Source organism: Nematostella vectensis, chromosome 1 (assembly GCF_932526225.1).
Source record: "Nematostella vectensis chromosome 1, jaNemVect1.1, whole genome shotgun sequence".
NCBI lineage: Eukaryota > Metazoa > Cnidaria > Anthozoa > Actiniaria > Edwardsiidae > Nematostella > Nematostella vectensis.
In genome coordinates this window covers 3,541,487-3,562,552 of record NC_064034.1, presented here as the reverse complement: position 1 = coordinate 3,562,552, position 21,066 = coordinate 3,541,487, and the positions used below count along the sequence as shown (strand labels likewise).

The 21,066-nt window shown below is 42.4% G+C and overlaps 2 protein-coding genes across 4 annotated transcripts; both read right to left on the bottom strand.

Annotated features, from left to right (window-relative positions):
* Positions 1-337: 337 nt before the first annotated feature.
* LOC125566655 (transcription initiation factor IIB-like) lies at positions 338-1,264 on the bottom strand. Its single transcript, XM_048728424.1, has one exon. It carries the CDS (start codon positions 1,262-1,264, stop codon positions 338-340), a length of 927 nt encoding a protein of 308 aa, XP_048584381.1.
* Positions 1,265-5,266: 4,002 nt separating this feature from the next.
* On the bottom strand, positions 5,267-20,161 carry LOC5504864. Of its 3 annotated transcripts, XM_048730930.1 has the most exons (28): positions 20,003-20,161; positions 18,787-18,857; positions 17,726-17,798; positions 16,987-17,103; positions 16,755-16,903; positions 15,378-15,530; positions 15,021-15,104; positions 14,664-14,784; positions 14,268-14,353; positions 13,949-14,029; positions 13,636-13,723; positions 13,238-13,308; positions 13,116-13,171; positions 12,657-12,765; positions 12,080-12,199; positions 11,540-11,612; positions 10,879-11,030; positions 10,483-10,632; positions 10,250-10,339; positions 8,805-8,928; positions 8,544-8,599; positions 8,245-8,334; positions 7,870-7,942; positions 7,651-7,715; positions 7,113-7,177; positions 6,897-6,953; positions 6,381-6,546; positions 5,267-5,892 (listed from the first exon to the last, which is right to left on the bottom strand). In XM_048730930.1, the coding sequence occupies exons 1-28, from the start codon at positions 20,061-20,063 to the stop codon at positions 5,704-5,706; spliced, it is 2,790 nt and encodes a 929-aa protein (XP_048586887.1). In that variant the 5' UTR covers positions 20,064-20,161; the 3' UTR covers positions 5,267-5,703. The 3 variants fall into 3 exon arrangements, 2 of the variants coding, with proteins under 2 accessions (XP_048586887.1, XP_048586893.1); XM_048730936.1 differs by lacking the exons at positions 16,755-16,903; positions 16,987-17,103; positions 17,726-17,798; positions 18,787-18,857; positions 20,003-20,161 and adding an exon at positions 16,468-16,544 and having other exon boundaries at positions 15,378-15,535; XR_007312425.1 differs by lacking the exons at positions 5,267-5,892; positions 6,381-6,546; positions 6,897-6,953; positions 7,870-7,942 and having other exon boundaries at positions 7,107-7,177.
* Between the last annotated feature and the right edge of the window lie 905 nt (positions 20,162-21,066).

Sequence of the window (21,066 nt, the reverse complement as noted above, 5' to 3'; positions counted from 1 at the left end):
CACGTCCTACGGCGTCGACTACCGACTCAAAGACCATATTGTCATAGCCCCCACACTCAGCGATCGTCAGGTCTAAGAATTCTGGGAGTAGGTTCCAGCGCTTCCCATCGTAGCCTTCCCATGGGTCACCCCAAGAGTATATGTCAGACATGTTATCGTCCTCCCGGCGGTCTTCACCAACGTTCTCACCAATCACCAACAATCTCTTTCCAACCATTTATACTACAGCCGCAAATCTTTAAACCACTTTTTTCGAATTTTTTAGACGTGTCAATTCACATCTACTCCGAACTGACAGTTTTCTGGAAATCCTGATTTCCCTGGAAATCAGGAAACATCATACCACACCAGGCGTACCCAGGACTGTGGCCACTTCTCTCGCTTTCCTACTGATGGTTAACTCGGAGACGCCCGTCCTTTCGGAGAATTTTTTAAGTGTAATATCGACCCCCTTTAGCCGTACCCAGTAATAGGTTAAAGCGACCGCAAAGGATTGTGGGCGAGCGCGATTCAACTCAGACGAGCGGTTCTTAGATCTGTAGTAGAGCTGGACCACCTCTCCCTTCTGTGCGGGGGACGCCGAGAATCTATCCATCACATCGCGAATGTGGTCCACGACGGTGGGAGACGTTCCGTGTAGTAAGTAATCTTTAGGCATGTTAATACTGAAGATTTTTAGACCCTTAAGGCAACTCTTCCTGCTCAATCCAAAAGTTTCCATCAAGGTTTTCGGTGTCTGACACTTACCAGACATCTTGTAGGCGTAGTAGATACACGCAAAGACGATCGCCTTCCGTGGGTCGCCGCGAAAAATCTGGCCTTTCGTCACCTGAGTGTATATCTCGTTAGCTTTGGCTACAATTACCCCACTAAAACCCATGTTCTCCACATCCTTGTCAATATTTCTATCCTCAGACCTACGTACCTGGACCCGACTTGGATCTGAAGACCGTTCGCCGTCAGAATGTCCGTAAAAACCCCATTCCCTTTCGTGCGCGATCACACGCTGCATCTGTTCCCCGCACTCTAAGCAACTAGTGACCCCGTCTTCTGTGACTAGGTCGTCATGATTGCAAAGGGTGTTACTACTATCCTCGTCTCCCAAGGAGGCTCTACTAGTCTCGTATTCGGTGAGGGCTCGGTCAAACAGTGCAAATTCCGGCATGAGGGTGGGGACGTCAATCTCAGGCACCGGTCCGCTGGGGATATTATATGGTGGTGGTGACCGATCTTCAACCGTGCGTTCAACTGTTCGTTCCTCCATTTTATTAAACTGTTCACGTCTTTAAACCACTTTTCAAAGACTTTTCAGATGTGAAGCTGAGAGGCTATCCCCTCGAGCTCCCCCTAGGTGGGGTCTAAAGTCTCCACACCACATCTGTGGACTAGTATCTCACCCATCTTTTTTCGCCATACCGTGGCATGGAGACTAACATTGCTAAAACACCGAGGACAATTGTCGCCGCTCCGGCCACAAACCCAACGGGGTCGAAGCTTCCGTATTCTGAGTCTTCATAGTAATCAGCGTCACAACAGCAGTGTTCAGGCCCCGCATCCGCAGTGTCACTCACATTCACCTCCAGCACCGGACAACCGCCGGCTGTAGCCGCATCGTTTTTAATCTTCACCTCCGTCTTTAATGTCATTTTATCTATGACCCCATTCGTCTTTAGACCAGAATAGCCTCTCGAGCTCCCCCTAGGTGCGACACGTGACAAAGTGATTGATAGGTGGGCGTGGCTATCACGTGACAAAGTGATTGACAGGTTCTTGACAAAGTGATTGACAGGTTTTTACAAAGTGATTGACAGGTTTTTTACAAAGTGATTGACAGGTGGGCGTGGTCATCACGTGACAAAGTGATTGACAGGTGGGCTTGGCTATCACGTGACAAAGTGATTGACAGGTGGGCGTGGTCGTGCCAGAGATCTCTGGCAAACTCGCGCATGCGCAGGTCGCGAGGCTTGGCGGAGGTGCGCGGAGACTTTCGCGCCATTTTGGAATGAAATTTGGGGAGATCAAAAAGTTGCGCCAGCTGCGCCAAAACCCTACTACTAAGGATGAAAATATAATATGACGTATAAATTTTGTTGATCGAAATAAATGTCACGTGAGTAAGACGTCCCGCCTCCTTGTATTCTAGGGAAAAATTCTTGCCCATATCAAATTTTTTCCCAAGTCCTCTCCAGAAATTATGTAACACATGGTTGTCTAGCCTTGTGTAACACATGGCTGTCTAGTCCTCTCCAGATATTCTGTAACACATGGCTGTCTAGTCTTGTGTGAATTTTAAGAGAGATCTGTAAGAGCGATTAAAAGCCAGAGTCGCGAGCTTCGAAATAGGGCAAATTTATGCGAAAATTTAACAACAAAGTTGCAATGACTACTTACGGCTCAATTTGAAACATAATTTCATGTTGTGTCCTTACCTCTGCTACTATATCTTGGTTTTTATCTAAGAAGCTATTCAGATGTTAGGGTGCTCGCGATTTAGAATAAAAAGTGCGTAAAGGTATAGTGGTAGCAATTGGATTTGTTTACTAATACTGATTTAAGAACAGTTTTTGCGAAAATCGTTTCTATTCTTAAAAGAAGCAAGAAGATGGAGAACCGAAGGCAAACTAAGTAAGTTTCCTCGATGTATACTATTAGTATTTATTTACTTGCATAATTTTAGTATGAAATAATTTCGTTCACGACGAACCAGCAGCTGAAGCTCTTGATGACACTGACGGGAAAGGTGAAAGGAAACCCAAAAAGCGAGAGTTGCTCGCCATAAAGTGTGCTAAAACGAGGGCAAAAAAACGTTCGCTCAATGACGAGAGAAATCTTGAGGAAGAAGACCCGACCAAATCCCCTACTTCAATCCCCAAAAGACCCTGCCTTCGCTCGGATATGCCATACAAAAAAGTTGAAAACATTGATGTCCCTTATGTAGTAAATATAAATATTTTAACGGAAAGCACTAAAAAATGCGAATTCAGTGGCCAGGGGTTCCATGGAATTGACTAATATCTGCCAAGACGTTCGCTCCCACGGGGCTGTACCAATCCTGAAGATCCAATTCAGTTATTGTTATTCTATAAACACCATATGCCCTGCGGAAAAACATCGAAACGGCAAACGTAAACCCCCTGCACTAGATATCAACTCGAGAGTAGGCCTCGGAGCCCTTCATTCTGGAACTGGACACACTCATTATTCTGGCATACATTCAACTCTAGGTCTCCTTCACTTACTCAAGAAATTTTTAAAAACGAGAGAGAGAAGCAGGAACTACACTTGAGAGAGTCGCAAAGTGATCCTGCGTTAGTTATACTGTAGAAGAAAAGGAACAAAAAAATGGGGACGATATCGATAGACCTGTGACAGTAGGCGTTTTCTACGATATGGGATATGGGATGGCGGAAGCGTGCAAAATGTTACGACTCGTCATCTGGAATTGGGACAATCATTGGACTGAAGACGGGGAAAGTTATCAACTACAGCAGTTTTCTAGGCGGAAATCTGCTCATCACCAAGCTTTTTAAGCCAGCACTTATTCGCCACGGCAGCGAATTTTTTGTTCACCGCTTCGGTGGTGCGCTCGTTTGTGTCGAGCGCTTTGGCCAAGTTTTTTTTTTTTCTCTTCGGTTAATTCTCCTGTGTCTTCGCAATTTGCGGAGTCCCGGAGCTCCTGGATGGTGGCGGAGACTTTTCGCGCCGTTTCATTTTCTCTTTCATCATCAGTGCCATGATTTGCTTATGAGCGCCATATTATCATTGATCTGCATCAACATTTGGCAGATAATGTTTTCTGGTATTTCTTGTGGATTTTTTGGTTGGGGGAGTCGCTCCTCGTAAATACTTTCTTGCTCGCCCATTATTTCATCGACAATCGACCGACCTTCGAAATCCGAAAAAGTGCCTGGTCGAGTCCCGCGCGCTTATCTCACGTGACTTCGTAGCGACTTAGACCAACCACGAACAAGAATCACGGGGTCGACTGCAAGCACTCCTTTTCCTTACATTCGCTCCATCCTTCTCTCCTGGCGCCCGTTTCTCGAAACATCTGAGAATTCTCGGGCCCGAAAACTTTATTTTGCATTTTTGCCCCAAATTTCGCATGTTTTCCTTTTCGAGAACCGCTTTAATGTTTTAGAAAAGTTTGAACTTTCTCTTGGTTCTTATCTCAAATAATTACGCTCAATAGGGCTATTTTTGAAGTTTTGTTGAAGTAAAAAAGTTACCCGAAAAGTCTCGGGTGACTGCGAGGTCCCGAAAACTTTCTTAATATTTAAGCCATGTGAATTTTGGGCCCAAGAAGTTCGGGAAAGATCAAAATCTATAAAACCAAAAAGAGGATTATCCTTCACATAAATCTTTGTGGTAAAATACGATGTTTGACGATATTTCAACACATTTAGATACCATAAATTTTATAGGAAATAGCCAGCTTTTCAAATTTAAGAAATAAAACGTTTTCGGCCCGATAATTCTCGGGTGTTCGAGAAACGAGCCCCTGGCGCGCGTGGTCTAAGCTTCATCTCCCCAAGCCCTTTGCGCTTGCTACGTAGGCTAAAACCCTACAGTATCCTTTAGTAAGGATGGAAAATGCATTTAATAGAAAAGGTTGAGAACCAATTACGAGAGCTTGGATCAAGGTTTTTCTCGTAAACCTGCAAGTATTGTGTGAATGACAAATCCCGTAGTGTTGTCCTCTGATAATAGCTAACAACCATTCAGAGAGTGAGACTACGCGTAAGTGTTGTATAAAAAGTAATTCATAACAGTATAACATATCTGAAGTGCGCTTAGGACAAAAGTCACGTTCGAGGTCTTATTGACTTATAGTAGTGATGGTGACACTTGATCAAGATGCACACTGCTCATGTTCGAGCTACCGACAGATGTCTCACTTAGCCATGTTATGAAAAGTGAGGATGTGTTTTTAGAGTCAATTTAAGGGAATGGTTACCAACAGTAAATACCCTATTTGCTCCATTATCTATTGTGGTTTCTTTTATTTCAATTCTCAATACCCGCCGTTACCATGCTTTCACAACAAAAGTAACCAAAAAACCCGCGAAAACTTGACCAACTTAAACATGCCGGTAGCCAGGGAGGGGGTTCGGGAAATTAAGTACCACTTCGAGGTAGGACGAGCTACTTTAGAGAAAAATGGTCCTCTAAATGGGTACGAACCACCTCGTTCAAACTCCTGCCTACGGGCTTGGTAAACATACCACTTTTTTTAAAAGTTACCCTTTACAATCAATAAATCAGATTTTTTCATTTTTAACGCCATTTATTTGCATTCTTTACATTTTTACAAATAAAATTTTTTGTTGAGGTCGTTAAAATGGTGCGTTCAGTTACGCCGTTGTTTTTGTTGGCCTACATCATTCATGTAACCTGTGTTGAGGTCGTTGAATGACTCGTTCAATTTCACAGTTGGCTTTGTTGCCCTACATGTAACTTGAGTTTAGGCCGTTGTATGACGTATTAAAATGTATCGTTGGCGTTGTTGGCTTACATGTAACTTGTGTTGAGGTCGTTGAATGACGCGTTCAGTCGCATCGTTCGCGTTGTTGGCTTACATGTAACTTGTGTTTGGGTCGTTAAATGACGCGTTCAGTCGCATCGTTGGCGTTGTTGGCTTACAAGTAACTTGTGTTGGGGTCGTTAAATGACGCGTTCAGTCGCATCATTGGCGTTGTTGGCTTACAAGTAACTTGTGTTGGGGTCGTTGAATGACGCGTTCAGTCGCATCGTTCGCGTTGTTGGTGCACGAGCTGTAAAGGGCTCATCCAAGTCCGGTGGTGTTGGGATGGTAGGTGTTGCAGGTGTTCGCGGTGTAATCGGCCTTATGTTCTCCGGCTTCTTCGCCCTGAATTTGTCTTTGTAGTGAAACTTTTGAAAAAGGCAAAAATACAAAAAAAAAATATTGAAGATATGATTATTTTAAATTCTACCTCGCCCACATCCCACCATCCTCAAACATCAGTAATCGTAGTGTTTTGACAGGTACTTGTTTTTAAAGATATTTTGATATCCACCATTTTGTCATACATAGTCGGCTGATTTGGTAAACTATTACAGTATTTTGATCGAGTTACGTAAATTAAATATAAAACTTTGTGTTTAGATGGTTATTTCGAGACTTCTTTGCATAACTTCCAATATTGAGTAAAAGTTATAACAAAGGTGTGCCTGACAAGAGCTCTTGGAATTTTTCGTAACGGATCCAGATGTTCTTGGGCCTGGTGCCTCCCCAACACCTTGAACTTGAAGTTTAATACGATAGGCATGGGATCCTTCCAATAAACACAAATTTACCTCGCTCCATATCTCAAATCCTTAATTGTCGTCCAAATCCAAGTAACTTTGAATGCACCTACCTTATTCTCGATGATAGTGACGAGGTTCAGGGTGTCGAGGTTACCAGTTCTCAGATCGTACACATCTTGGATCCGAGAAAAGTACAGCGACAATCCTATGGCAGCGACGACAAAACACGACAACACCACGCCCAGTACAATAACCAGCTGGAGGTAGTTATCGGGTCTGAAAAGGGATAATGCAGATGACAGGCTAGGTGACGTGACGTAAGGTAGGATGTGGGGTAAATGTGACATAAGGTAAGGTGAGGCGTACGCCCAGGGTTTGAATAGGGATAATGGAGATAAGAAGCAAAGATGAGGCGGCGTGATACAAGGAGGGGAAGTGAAGTTGATGACTAATGTTGATATTGCTATTTGTTATTAGTAAAAAAAAGCTGAAAATTTCTTAGTAAAAGTAGTAAAGACAAATATAAAAATGAGAAATCATCCCGCTTTCCTTGCATTCGGTATCTCTAGATCGATAGTAATGAGAGTCGACATCATACAGAGGCCACAGGACTATTGCTAGAATACCTTTTTACATCTTGAGAATAAGCAGTGAAAGATCCACCTGGCCAGACTATATCCCGCCTGTAATTTAAAGCGATATTGTTAGAATTCGCACAAAACCTTCCTCAAAGTTGAAAAATAACATTATGATCCGTAACCTTAAACATGCTTCACATTTAGATCAATAATTAATCATTATTAAGTCGTAGTTGAGTAACATCTCAAACACCAGCCCCTTACCCTGCTTGTAGTGTAAGCGTATCTGATTGGCTACTGTATTCACCCACGACTGACCAATCGTTGCCCTGGAAGAGAAGTATTTGTTATGATACCCCTTAGCTCGTTGAAAACACCTGTATTGAAAACTTTAGAAAATGCAGTGAATATTTATAGTTCCTATGCATTTTTTTGGTGGAGAGGGCAGCCCTGTTCATCGGTAATTTGTAACAGGTCTTCATGAAAAAGTAGGCGAAGCTCGCCTGCTCGCTTACAAAGACATATATGTAGGAAAAGGACTGGACGGTTTTTTTCCAACCGAGGAATTTGGTGTGACCAAAGCAGACCCCATAAACATGCTCCCCCAGAAGATAAACACGGCATTAAAATCTTATGAGACTTAAAACAGCGTCGACAGGTTTTATCCCAAATCCTATCATATTTATATCTGTTTTCATGCGGAGCTGAAAATCTCCCTCACCCACCCAACCCTCTCCTGTATGCCGCCTTTGTGTTAGAATGGGGGATAAGTCAAGCAAAGCTGCAGATAGAAAAGACATACCACATAGTTCCGCACCTCCACCAGTCCACTGACGTCACCACTGCTATCGAATGACACATTCACCCCTAAAAAATATCAATATTACCCAAAATTGAAGTAGGGAAGCATCGGCCGATTCCAGGTGGTGGGAATTCCAGGAGGTATGGGGGATGTTATAGTTTTTTTCCCGAAATCACACAATTTAAATAATATTTCATGAAACAGCATTACATATCGTACCTGTAACGCCAAGAAACGAAACGTTTTTCAGACCTGCCATGAAAAGTTCCCCGAATGTACCAGGCGCTGTAGTCTGCAAAAAATACATCAGTACCCCTGTATCACGATTCTGCGAACATAATTCGTAATACCAGCTATAGCATTTCATTTCCTGGGCTTTGTAATGGTTTTCGCGCTGTAAAATATTCAGTGATGATGTCAGTTTATATCACGTATCTTTTTTCCTAGTCCATCTCAGTTATATCTCTTGGCATCAACAATTCTACCAATTTTGTTTCTTTTCTAGGAATAACAGTTTAATACAAGAATCATTACATCAGAGGAAGGGTGAGCGAGCCCTGTGATTGGCTAATCCACGAGGCACTAGAGCCTTACCCTGGTCACGTGTCCATTGCGATAGAGACCGCTGGTCGCATGTGCGACAGCATATACGGCATCGTAGACTTGTGCAGTATAAAGCGAAGCCTAGTGTTAGTCAAAAATAGCAAGGTAATGACAAGCAATCACTTATTATTATAATATAATCTAAAACCTCGTAACCAGCATAATTATAACCATCGTCATCAAATTTGATTTTCATTTTGCTATTGTGTTGTAATTTAATGTTTTAATGTTGTTTCCTCGTCAAAACTGAGGAATAAACACGAATGTTTCATTGTACCGTCGAATAATACCTTTGAATACGCTTTCCATGAAGTCCCAAAATCATCATAGTCAACACCGGATCCTCCTTAAAAATAACGGAAGTAATCACTATAAACGATCACAGCAGAAGAAAAACACAAACCAGACAGAAAGATGGCGAGTGCATGACACCGCGATAATTACAGCAGCAACAACCATCAGAATTACCCGCACATCAAACAATAGAAAATCTACTAAGAGAACTAAGTTGAGTTATACCTGGTCATACGGTAGAACAAATAAGTAGATACCTTTAGGTCCAACTCCCACAATACCCTGCGAGGCCTCTTTGACATCACGTGACGTATTTCCTTCATCAAATGACGTTATCACGCCGTCAGACACCAGCCACGTCCAGCCACTTCCGGTAAGACCCTAATAACACAACAAAGAGCTTGGATAACATAGCTAACTCATCGGCGTAGACAGGATTTTTAACAGGAGGGGGCCCATACATTTACTGTATTTTTGGACTTTAAAAGCACACTAGCATACACACATTGGCACCAGTCGGGCCAAGACGGGACGCTAGCACAGTCTATTACCCGTGCAGTTCGGCAACCATGGACAGCTGTTTCGTCGTTATTAGGACTCGTCAGCATGGCATAGCCGTGTGCTTTTAAAGTCCACATTTATGTATACATACTCGCAAGGATAGTTTTGGCTACCCGACGGAGTTTTAGACTAGCAAAGGTCGCATGCGTGATCCGCACAATTGGCATCACGCTAGCCCGGTCGCAGCTCTAGATCCCACATGGATCTAAGCTGTGGTTTAAAGCACTTCGTTCGAGTCGAAGTCGCCCTGCAGTTTTTTTTGCCGATGAAGTTTAACTGAGGCAAACCGGCTATGCCATTCTGACGAGTCCTAATAAGGACGAAACAGCTGTCCATGGTTGCCGAACTGCACGGGTAATAGACTGTGCTACGTCCCGTCTTGGCCCGACTGGTGCCAATGTGTGTATGCTAGTGTGCTTTTAAAGTCCACATTTATGTATACATACTCGCAAGGATAGTTTTGGCTATCCGACGGAGTTTTAGACTAGCAAAGGTCGCATGCGTGATCCGCACAATTGGCATCACGCTAGCCCGGTCGCAGCTCTAGATCCCACATGGATCTAAGCTGTGGTTTAAAGCACTTCGTTCGAGTCGAAGTCGCCCTGCAGTTTTTTTTGCCGATGAAGTTTAACTGAGGCAAACCGGCTATGCCATGCTGACGAGTCCTAATAAGGACGAAACAGCTGTCCATGGTTGCCGAACTGCACGGGTAATAGACTGTGCTAGCGTCCCGTCTTGGCCCGACTGGTGCCAATGTGTGTATGCTAGTGTGCTTTTAAAGTCCACTGTATTTTTGGCTGCTAGAAGGGGGGAAGGCATTGGCCACCCCCCTGGCAACGCCCCTGTAACCGTCATGACGATAATGGGGAACTTAAGCAAACACGTTTCTGAACGACAGACGGCAACCGGAAGTTTAACGTTTTCCGTCTTTGTAATGTTTTTGCTGAATTCCAATGAAAGAAGACGGTTCTATTCTAGCACGTAGTCTAAAATGTGAAACCTTCTAGCTTTGCGATAGCGTTAAACATAAAGATTATCTACTTCCGGTTGCCGTCTGTTGTCCAGAAACGTGTTTGCTTAAGCTATCTATTCATTCAACAAGAGGGTGCTTACCTCGTCTTTGGCAGCTTTTGGAACTTACCTCGTCTTTGGCAGCTTTTAGAAGAAAAGGCGTGATGATTGGATCACTGAGAAGGATGTTCACAGCTGTGATGTTGTTGGCATATTTCATCTGTGGCGAGAAAATAAAGAATTGTAGAATATGGCAGTATTAGTTGATTATACAATAATGAATATAATGTAAAATGCTGATAATAAAAATTCATTTAAAAAATGCTGATTTGATAAGAATTCTGTTCATGCATATTTTCTGACCTTTGTGAACTCACTGCGCATGTCACTGGTGCTTGCTTTTTCGCGAATTAGCCAGGAGCCACTTAACGCTATACCACGTGATTTCATGTGCGCCTGTACGGCCCCTGTCAGGCCGGAAGCGAAAGAGGTCTCACTAGAAACGATGCCGACCTATTAGTGGACAAAAACATGTGACATGATGACTTGTGACGTGACTCAACTACAAGTTGTTTATCGAGTGCTTAAAGATAATCATTTACAGACAACAAAGGCAGCCCAAAGCTTTTAGTAGCGCTAGCAAGAGACGTCATAAAAAATGGACAAGGGATTCTTTCTTGAATTTTCATTGGCGTTTACGTTTAAGTTAGGCTGCATCTCCTGGCGTTCTAGAATGTTTTAAACAGCGTTTTTACCAACCTGAGTCCATTTGTACTTTAAAACAATTTCAGCCAAAGCTCTTCCCTGAGCAGTGTATGTTGGCGCCGCTTGGACGAAGAGAGGGTACTGAGTTTTGTTTAACAGTTGATCAGGTGCGGAGGTAAAAGATACCACGGGGATACCACACCCAGCTGTAGTCAAATCATACTGGGATGTTAGAAAAACACAATGGCTTTAAAGATAAGGACTTATTCATAGCTATCGAAACCAAAGGCTGTGAATTATGCTGGGTGCATGCTTCCTGAATAGAAATATCCTTCTTACTGAGCTAATGAATGTTTCTCAACTATCTGTGGCAAGATTTATTGCGCGCTACAATGATTAAAACAGTTCGCACAACTATCTGTGGCAAGATTTATTGCGCGCTACAATGATTAAAACAGTTCGCACAACTATTTGTGGCAAGATTTATTGCGCGTTACAGTGATTAAAACAGTTCGCACAACTATTTGTGGCAAGATTTATTGCGCGCTACAATGATTAAAACAGTTCGAACAACTATTTGTGGCAATATTTATTGCGCGCTACAATGATTAAAACAGTCGCACAGAGTGGAAGAGCTGCTTGCTGAATGTTTCCTGTCACGCAAACCGCTTTTAGATCGGTAGCGCCTTGCGCGCATTTTGCACATATGGGTTACCTGTGGTATTCAGTATGGTGGCAGAGCACATGACTGAAGAGCTAAGTATGACGTCAAATGACGTCAAATTTGTCTATAAAAGAAAAAAAATAGCAAGAGTGTTATAATGGAACAACAGGGGCGTAGCCAGGGGTGGTGGCTCAGCACCCCCCCCCCCCACACACACACACACACACACAGCCTTTTGCCCCCCCCCCCTTGTTAAAAATCCTGACTACGCCGCTGACCAAGGAGAAGGGGGCGGGCATGAATTCAAAAAGAAAAATACTCATAGAGGATGAGATAACCAACAGAAGATGATGGAGGTGAAAAAAGAGAAGCGCAAAATACGCACACTACCTAGAAAGGCATGCCATAGGTTCCAAAAAGCATAGCTTTTAGTAGCTCAATAACCAAAATTAACAGCTTTATTTCGGAAAGGAAAAAAATAACTACATAATAACTGTATATATCAGAGTTTAAAACTCTGGTTAAAGGCTCGCTGAGAGTTGTCTGTAATAGATGGATATAGAAACAAGTAGCATGGTGTCCATTACTCACCTTTGTCTGGGCCCTGCATGACCCGGCACTCGTTCCCTCGTCAAAGACACTATAAGCGAATGTTACTTGTAGTGTTGGGTCTCTGTTCACCTTTTCTACTGCGATTTTGAATGCAGAAACCTGGATATAAAGAACAAGATTTGCTCTGAATGGTTCTTATTGAAAACAGGTCTAATTCATATGCCTGGCAATGGAAAGGGCGTCAGGGATCCTGTGTTGTATATCACCACATTGTAGATCTTTCCACTTCAAAATCCCGATACCAAATCGTTTGTTTCTATATACTGGCTTTGTTTTGCTGGTTTCTTGTCTGTTTGTTCAAATCCCGAATCTGACGTAGATACCAGGCGCGTGTCCAGAGGGGGTCTAAACCCAGCTTGCCCATGTGACGATATCGGTTCGACTCCGGTTGATATCTTTGCTGGTTGTCTAGAAAGGTGACTTTTATGTGTGCATTTGGATAGAAAAAGTTTCCGACAATAGCACGAGAGCTTAGGTTATTAAAAATGTGATTTAAAATCATTTCAAAATTGAATTAACTTTAAATTCGAGTAAATATTATATCACTTGAATGTACCCATTCTTGTGCTAGATTCGGCATCGTGGTGAGAGGGGGAAATGCTGCCAGCTTGTAGTGCAGAGCCTTTATGATCGGCTTTGAAAGGCCGCCTGGGAACACAGGTGACCTGTGAAGGAGAAATGAAGCGACCATAAAGGCAAGGAACAAAGCAAGCTTTCCATTTAAACTTTGCCATTAAGTAGGATCAGTGAGTCATGCTATTAATTTAACTATTGTCTAGATTAGTGATATATGTGAGTCACAAATGACTACCTGCTGCTTAAATGCAAATGGCCAAACACAGGCACTGAAGATGGATTTGTACAGTCCTAGAATAACAGGCCGCTTTGAGTGGTCTGTGAGATGTCTGTAAGAAAACAGTCCCAAATGCACCATGGGTTTCTTGAATCCTTTAAATTCTTTTTAGAATGATATAAAATCCTTCGTCCTTTTTCAGTCCACAAAAGGCTTACTAACCTTTTAGGCACATATTTCTCGGATGCGTAGGAACCCACCCATTCAACTTTACCATCCTTGAAAGAGTTAACATAAGTTATGAGCATCATGGGATTTCTTGTTGCATGAGGCGCACACCTTACCACGACATTGATGACGTCATACGCCGTTGGCCCATCCTGTCTGTTGTCAAAGTAAATGTTGGAGTCGAGACCTAAGGTAAAAAAAGAATAGCCTATAGTCCTATCACATCATCTGAATTGGGCCGCAACAAGCTTAAAATTTATTTTTAATAATTCTTGAATTATTGGAAAGTCTTGCTTATTTGGGAAACACCTTGAGTTTGGCTTTGAAGTTCTGGAGAAGGGGGTGTCTACCCTGCGATTTTTGTTCTGCGTGTTCAATGTTGTTTCAATGCTGCAAGTCTATGTCTACATGTGTTCGAGGGGAGGAAGGGTTGAGAAGGAAGTGTTCGGTAGGGTGAGGGGGAATGGTGGGCCTAAGTGGGAAGTGTGAGGATCGCTTGGGTTTATTTCTGTACCTGTCGCGCTTGGGACGGTGCTTGTAGCTTGTGTAATCTCTTTTAGCCCCTGCATCAGTTCCTCGCGGGTTGCGTTTCTGGATAAGTTCTGAGGACGCAATAATCAACATCATAATCATCACAATACAGGTCATGTGACCATTCGATTAACAATAACAATCGATTTATACGTCCGTTAACATGAATTGATACAGGGGCATTAAAAACATCAAAGACCGAATAAAGAATTGCCTTCTCGTGGTATTTGCATGCTTGAGAGGAGTACAGGGCCCTCCCCCGCCCCCTCCAACTGGCCACAGTATTTTAAAAATACCTTTAACGCGGTGGTAATAAGGACGTTTGTGACGACATTAACAGCATCGATAATCTGCCCGTCGTGATGATGAGAAGGGTCCTGAGAATAAGTCAGATAAAAAGATGATTAGCGGAACTATAACTATAACTCCCCCCTCTGTCTTTTGACAGAGGGGGGAGGGGGTGGGGGTGCGACACTTCAACTCTAGCAGCCATAATCCAGCGCGCGTATAGTTCTAAGCGTGTGCGTCGTCGTCGTCTTTCCACCATCGTCTATCTTAAAGGTACCAAGTACCTAATAATGTGATAAGGCAAGTGATGAAAAGGGAACATCCTACCATGCTTAAAGTATCCACACCTTGGAGCCCAGTCTTGTTCTTCAGAAGTTGACCGAGCAATTCAAAATAAACTGGGCCCTCAGCACCTTCAAACAAATAAAACACCAAAAACAGATGTTTTCATTCGCTCTAAGCTTCCCCCTTGGTTTTTATGAGCGCCATAAAAGAACCTAAACCCAAGACTCCCTTTGAGTCATAGAGATGCCATAGCAGGGGTTGGGATACTGGGGCACGTGCGCCCCCCCCCTCCATTATTTTGGAAGATTATAAGGAAATGACCAGTAAGGGCTGTGCCCCCCCCCCCCCCAATATTTTCATTTTATTTAAACGCTGCAGTACTGACCCAATAACTTAGGGAACCATTTGTTGGTATCCATCATCTGTAATGGGATATACCTTTGGACGCCAGACCAATAAATCCTTCAAGTACCGCTTGACGTGATCGTAGATTATTTGTAAGTGGATCTGTAATGATCCCCGTAGATGTGATCCATGTCCAGCCTTTACCATACATTCCCTGTCAAAAACAAATAGTAAAATCACTTTTTCGGATTTCGCACTCCCCCCCCCTAACAAAAGAGTTCTTGGTACGGGCCTGAAGGTTATTAATGTCTTTTGGCCACGGTCCCTATTAGGGGCCGAGCTACAAGTACAGATTAGTTGGTACTCAAGTCATTAGTCAAGTAGTCACATTTGGTTATTTTGCCTCAAGTCGAGTCACATCTAATATATTGACCTTCTCTTTAGACTCACCATTTCAAAGATTTCATCAAGTAGTGGGGCTGCGTGTGTGTGTTGGGCTATTAGGACAACAGCTCTGATGCCAGCTTTGTTGAGCTGGAAGGCATAAAACAACTCCCATCAATATTTTTACATTTTCAAATCCCACCTATTGTATGCAAGTGCAACAGACCGACCTTCCGGTCCAACAGAAAGAATGAAAGACGAAGTGATAACAGAAAGACAAAAAGGCAACCGGGCAAGTCCAGACGGCTGTATAGACATAAACATGGCAGGGTCATATTCCGTCATATAGATACTTGCAAATGGCATGGTGTGGTTACATTACCTCAGATAAACACTGGCGAATGATATGGTGTGTTATATTACCTCATATAAACACTGGCGAATCGCATGGCTCGTATTTGCACATGTCACGTTCCTTATGATGCTGATATGGGGGCGAGAAAAACTTTGGATCATCCGTTGTAAGCCTGCGTTGATCTCCAAGGAAACTGAATCGTCCATAACAACAACGCCAATCTGATGAGGTTAAACAGCAATCTTGGTTATGGAACCGATGTGATTTTGGAAAGGACGGAGAATAAGAGCACCTTATATGCCAATGTCATGGTTTTGACCGCTCAATGTGTGCATGTAGTATTGGCGTGGAAATCCTAAAATACAAGAGCTGGTGACTGTTGGTATAGCAGTACTGTTATTCACCTGATCTATGGAGTATTGGCGTATAAATCCTACAAGAGCTGGTGATTGTTGTGGTATAACAGTGCTGTTATTTTCCTGATCTATGGAGTATTGGCGTAAACAATTTTACAAGAGCTGGTGACTGTTGGTATAACAGTGCTGTTATTTACCTGATCTATGGAGTATCGGCGTATAAATCCTACAAGAGCTGGTAACTGGTGTGGTATAACAGTGCTGTTATTTACCTGATCTATGGAGTATTGGCGTATAAATCCTACAAGAGCTGGTGATTGTTGTGGTATAACAGTGCTGTTATTTACCTGATCTATGGAGTATCGGCGTAAAAAATTCTACAAGAGCTGGTGATTGTTGTGGTATAACAGTGCTGTTATTCACCTGATCTATGGAGTATTGGCGTATAAATCCTACAAGAGCTCGTGATTGTTGTGGTATAACAGTGCTGTTATTCACCTGATCTTTGGAGTATTGGCGTATAAATCCTACAAGAGCTGGTGATTGTTGTGGTATAACAGTGCTGTTATTCACCTGATCTATGGAGTATTGGCGTATAAATCCTACAAGAGCTGGTGATTGTTGTGGTATAACAGTGCTGTTATTCACCTGATCTATGGAGTATTGGCGTATAAATCCTACAAGAGCTGGTAACTGGTGTGGTATAACAGTGCTGTTATTCACCTGATCTATGGAGTATCGGCGTATAAATCCTACAAGAGCTGGTAACTGGTGTGGTATAACAGTGCTGTTATTCACCGATCTATGGAGTATTGGCGTATAAATCCTACAAGAGCTGGTGACTGTTGGTATAACAGTGCTGTTATTCACCTGATCTATGGAGTATTGGCGTATAAATCCTACAAGAGCTGGTGACTGTTGGTATAACAGTACTGTTATTCACCTGATCTATGGAGTATTGGCGTATAAATCCTACAAGAGCTGGTGACTGTTGGTATAGCAGTACTGTTATTCACCTGATCTATGGAGTGTCGGCGTATAAATCCTACAAGAGCTGGTGACTGTTGGTATAACAGTGCTGTTATTCACCTGATCTATGGAGTATTGGCGTATAAATCCTACAAGAGCTGGTGACTGTTGTACATCTGAAGGCGACGTACGGAAGAATCCAGGGTACAACGTTTTATTGGATAACTCAGGCCATGTGACACTTGGAGATATCAGAGGTAGCCTGGAACCTAATGAACCAAACTTACTCATTGTTAATCAGAAGCAGGATCTTTGTCTAGTCACCTGAAAGACCTAGAAAATGAATTGTTACCTAGGAGATTACACGCTATCATTGCGCATGCGTGGGTGGTAGGTCCGATGATGGCAATGACGTCATTATTCCTTAATGTTTCAGCAGCCGTAGTGCAATTACCCTCATCGTCCAGAACTAAACCATCAAACAAGTGATAATACCGGATTAAAAAACAATTTTATTGTCAAGGTCCAGTTATCATATAGTGCGTCAAGCATGTTTATTCCGAAGTACCCAAAGAATTACATAAAGCATCCAAGATTCGTAAAGTTTAGAGATAATCAGTATGTAGAAATGGAATGCTACATGCAGTTCACAATCATGAGGCGCGAGTTAGTGTGTTGGCACAGTCTCTGAAGATTGTGCCACGGGCCAGCGTTCCATTCGGTTACATTTATACGTCCATAAATACAGTTTAGTGATGTTTGGTAAGAGGCGGGAACACTGGCTTAATTTAACGTCCTTACCCGAGAAGACGAGGTATTCACAGTCCCCAGTATAGTGAGCCTGGTTTGTACACCAGATAAAATCCTGACCCAAGCTCGGTCAAGCCTGGTTCTCGTGAACATTTTAAAGATCTTATTGCGTCAAAGTTATTACAAAGTACCACAGGTTTGTCACATATGACAGGTTTATAATAAAGTGCATCAGATATTACAAAAGTGATCAATGGGTGTCAAGCTGGTTTAGTTAAAAGTTTAGTACTTATCCCCTTCAGCCACTCTTGTAATAGATGCTTCATCTCCGACAGACATACCTTCATACTCAAGTTGAATCTCAGCATTGCACAGTTTATTCACTCTATGAACAGCCGCTTCCAAAATTGATTTCTGAAAGCAAAAGTTAAGTCAGTTATCTTTGTTTTTGTTATATGATATGCTAAACGTTGAACACGGTGGGTGAGCGGGTAATCACGAGGTGGGATGGGTAAGCGTTCGGGTACTCACGAAGGATGGGTGAGCGTTCGGGTACTCACGAGGTAGGATGGGTAAGCGTTCGGGTACCAACGAGGTAGGATGGGTAAGCGTTCGGGTACTCACGAGGTAGGATGGGAAAGCGTTCGGGTACTCACGAGGTAGGATGGGTAAGCGTTCGGGTACTCACGACGTAGAATGGGTAAGCGTTCGGGTACTCACGAGGTAGGATGGGTAAGCGTTCAGGTACTCACGAGGTAGGATGGGTAAGCGTTCGGGTACTCACGAGGGATGGATAAATATCCGAGTACTCACGAGGTAGGATGGGTAAGCGTTCGGGTACTCACGAGGTAGATGGGTAAGCGTTCGGGTACTCACAAGGTAGGATGGGTAAGCGTTCGGGTACTCACGAGGTAGATGGGTAAGCGTTCGGGTACTCACAAGGTAGAATGGGTAAGCGTTCGGGTACTCACAAGGTAGAATGGGTAAGCGTTCGGGTACTCACGAGGTAGGATGGGTAAGCGTTCGGGTACTCACGAGGTAGGATGTGTAGTAATCTAATATCTTAATGATTACGTCATATTAATCACATGATCACAAATACTGTAATTAGCATATAGCACATGTATGATTAGGAAAGAGTTGAATCACACAGATCTACAATAAACACGTACCGTCTTCACTCATGGCTTTCTGATAGTAGAACCACGATAAGGTCACAACAGGATGGATAAGTGTTCAGTTACTCACGAGGTAGAATGGGTAATTGTTGGTACTCACGAGGTAGAATGGGTAAGCGTTCGGGTACTCACAAGGTGGGATGGGTAAGCGTTGGTACTCACGAGGTAGAATGGGTAAGCGTTCGGGTACTCACAAGGTGGGATGGGTAAGCGTTGGTACTCACATATCTACTTCCATCTGTTGTGTTGAGCTGCGTTAAGAGGCCAAGTTTGTAATGAGGCTTGGAATACGCCACTGAAAGTAATATGCACGAATTGTAAAAGTTATAAACATAACCATAACATACATCCACCCTCGGGTCCGCTTTACGTCAGGAAAAGCGGTTTACGGGGCATAAAGTCATTGAAATAGATAACGAAAGCTAATATACTTGTCAAGAAAGGAAATATATCAATAACAAGTTTGTTAATATATATGTATTTACTTGTTAAAACAAGGTAAAGCCTCCCCTGGATAGCACAAGACATTTTGATAGTTAAAAGTGATATCTTTTTTGTGTGAACAGAGTGACAATTCATAAACTGAAAATATAAACATTTGGAAGTGCTGCCACCATAAAGCATTCCTTGCGACTTTCCCCTCATTCTGGCGATAAGACTGCAGAGGGCTGACATCAAAATTGGTGATATACGATATTACAAGTCTATCGTACAGTTTTGTTTTAGTCATTTAGGCGATCGTGTTTGTTTAAAACTTCACCAAAGTAATCGGACCTTGGCAAAATAATATTTCAACCTTGAAACAACATTATGATTATCAGTATTTTTGGCAATACGTGTTGATGACTATATTGGTAGTTTTATAACGAATAGAATCAAAAAGCCCAAACTGTCGCGATCTCGTACCAGAACAAAGAATACAATACACCAAAAACTGGAAATCGACTCTGCCAAATTTTCGTCTTTAATAAGACTTCTTCAGGGCAGACCTGAAGAAGTCTTATTAAAGACGAAAATTTGGCAGAGTTGATTTCCAGTTTTTGGTGTATGATAGTTTTATAACAATACACCAAAAACAGGAAACTGACAGTTGTAATGTTTTTGCGTCTCGCGCCACTATTCTGATGTAAATAAGCTTGTAACGATTCACCTTCTCCAGTCTGCCCTGAAGAAGTCTTATTAAAGATGAAAATTTGGCAGAGTCGATTTCCAATTTTTGGTGTATGGTAGTTTTATAACAATACACCAAAACCTGGTATTAGGCTCTGCCGAATTTTCGTCTGTAATAATAAGACTTATTCAGAGTCGAAAAATACCAGTTTTTGGTGTATTGTATTTAATATTCTGGCCCACGAACACGATTATTTGGGCTTTTTGTTTTTCTTGGTAGTTTAAAAACAATATCTTGAAGCGCTATGTTAGCCGTGCTCTATAACCTACCAGATAACAGATGTCCCGCGAAAACACAAACGAGTGCTTTCAAAATTGGAAATCCTTGCATTATCCTGCTCTTCTGCGCTCACATGCGACAATGGTGAAATTAGAAGCCTTAAGTATGGCCGAATTGTTGGCTTTTTATAAGTAAATAAGCTTACCTGGATTATGCAAATTATGCTGGTTTTTGTTAGCCTTGTTGACGATCCTGTATTGTTCAATGCGTCATGTCATTGGTCGGTGTAAATGTCAAAACAATAACGTTGTTTTACTTGGGGACTAAGGGGCAGACTGAAGCAATGGCTGTTACCTAAGAAACGGACCATTAGAAATAGAGGGGAGGGGTGCAGAATTACCGAAAAAACAAATGAAGAATACAACCAAACTGTAAGGGGAAAAGGTTATGCATGGGGAAGGCAAAGAAAATAAAACATATACCATGCTAAGAATAGGCACGGGGTTGCGTTTTTTTTAAATCTTGCTCCCAGAAGCAAGAAAAACGGAGAACAGGCGAGAGCAAAAAGAAGCAAGGAATACGGACTTGACCGTAAATCTAGAACGAGGGTGAGCAAAGTTGAGCAAGGAATATAGCCTTGACCGAAAAACTAATCTAATTTAATAATGAGTTCTTTTCAGAATCGCGAAATATGGCGCTTTAAAAATAAAATACACACAAAATCATAGGTAAAAGCTTTTATAGTCAATCTTTGATCAGACGGAAATTCAAGTTTATTACAAAGTGCACCAGATGTTTGTTTATTACAAAGTGTGCCAGGTATAGCAAAGTGCGTTGGTACATTCCCCAAATAAACTTTACTTGAAAAAATATAAATAATAATTAAACCTAAAGCTAAATTCTTCAAAAATCCTGACAATGGGCCTGCTAGCCCTAACTAGGACCTTGACACCTGGGTATCATGTGCTATAGATCGTAAGTTACGACATTTTTCTTTTGGTTACCCTGTGGCATTTGTTACCATGTAAACGTCGAGACTACATGCATGGCACAGCCCCGTGGACAATCCTGGCTATGCGCTGAAATATCATTACTGCTGCGTAAAGACGACATA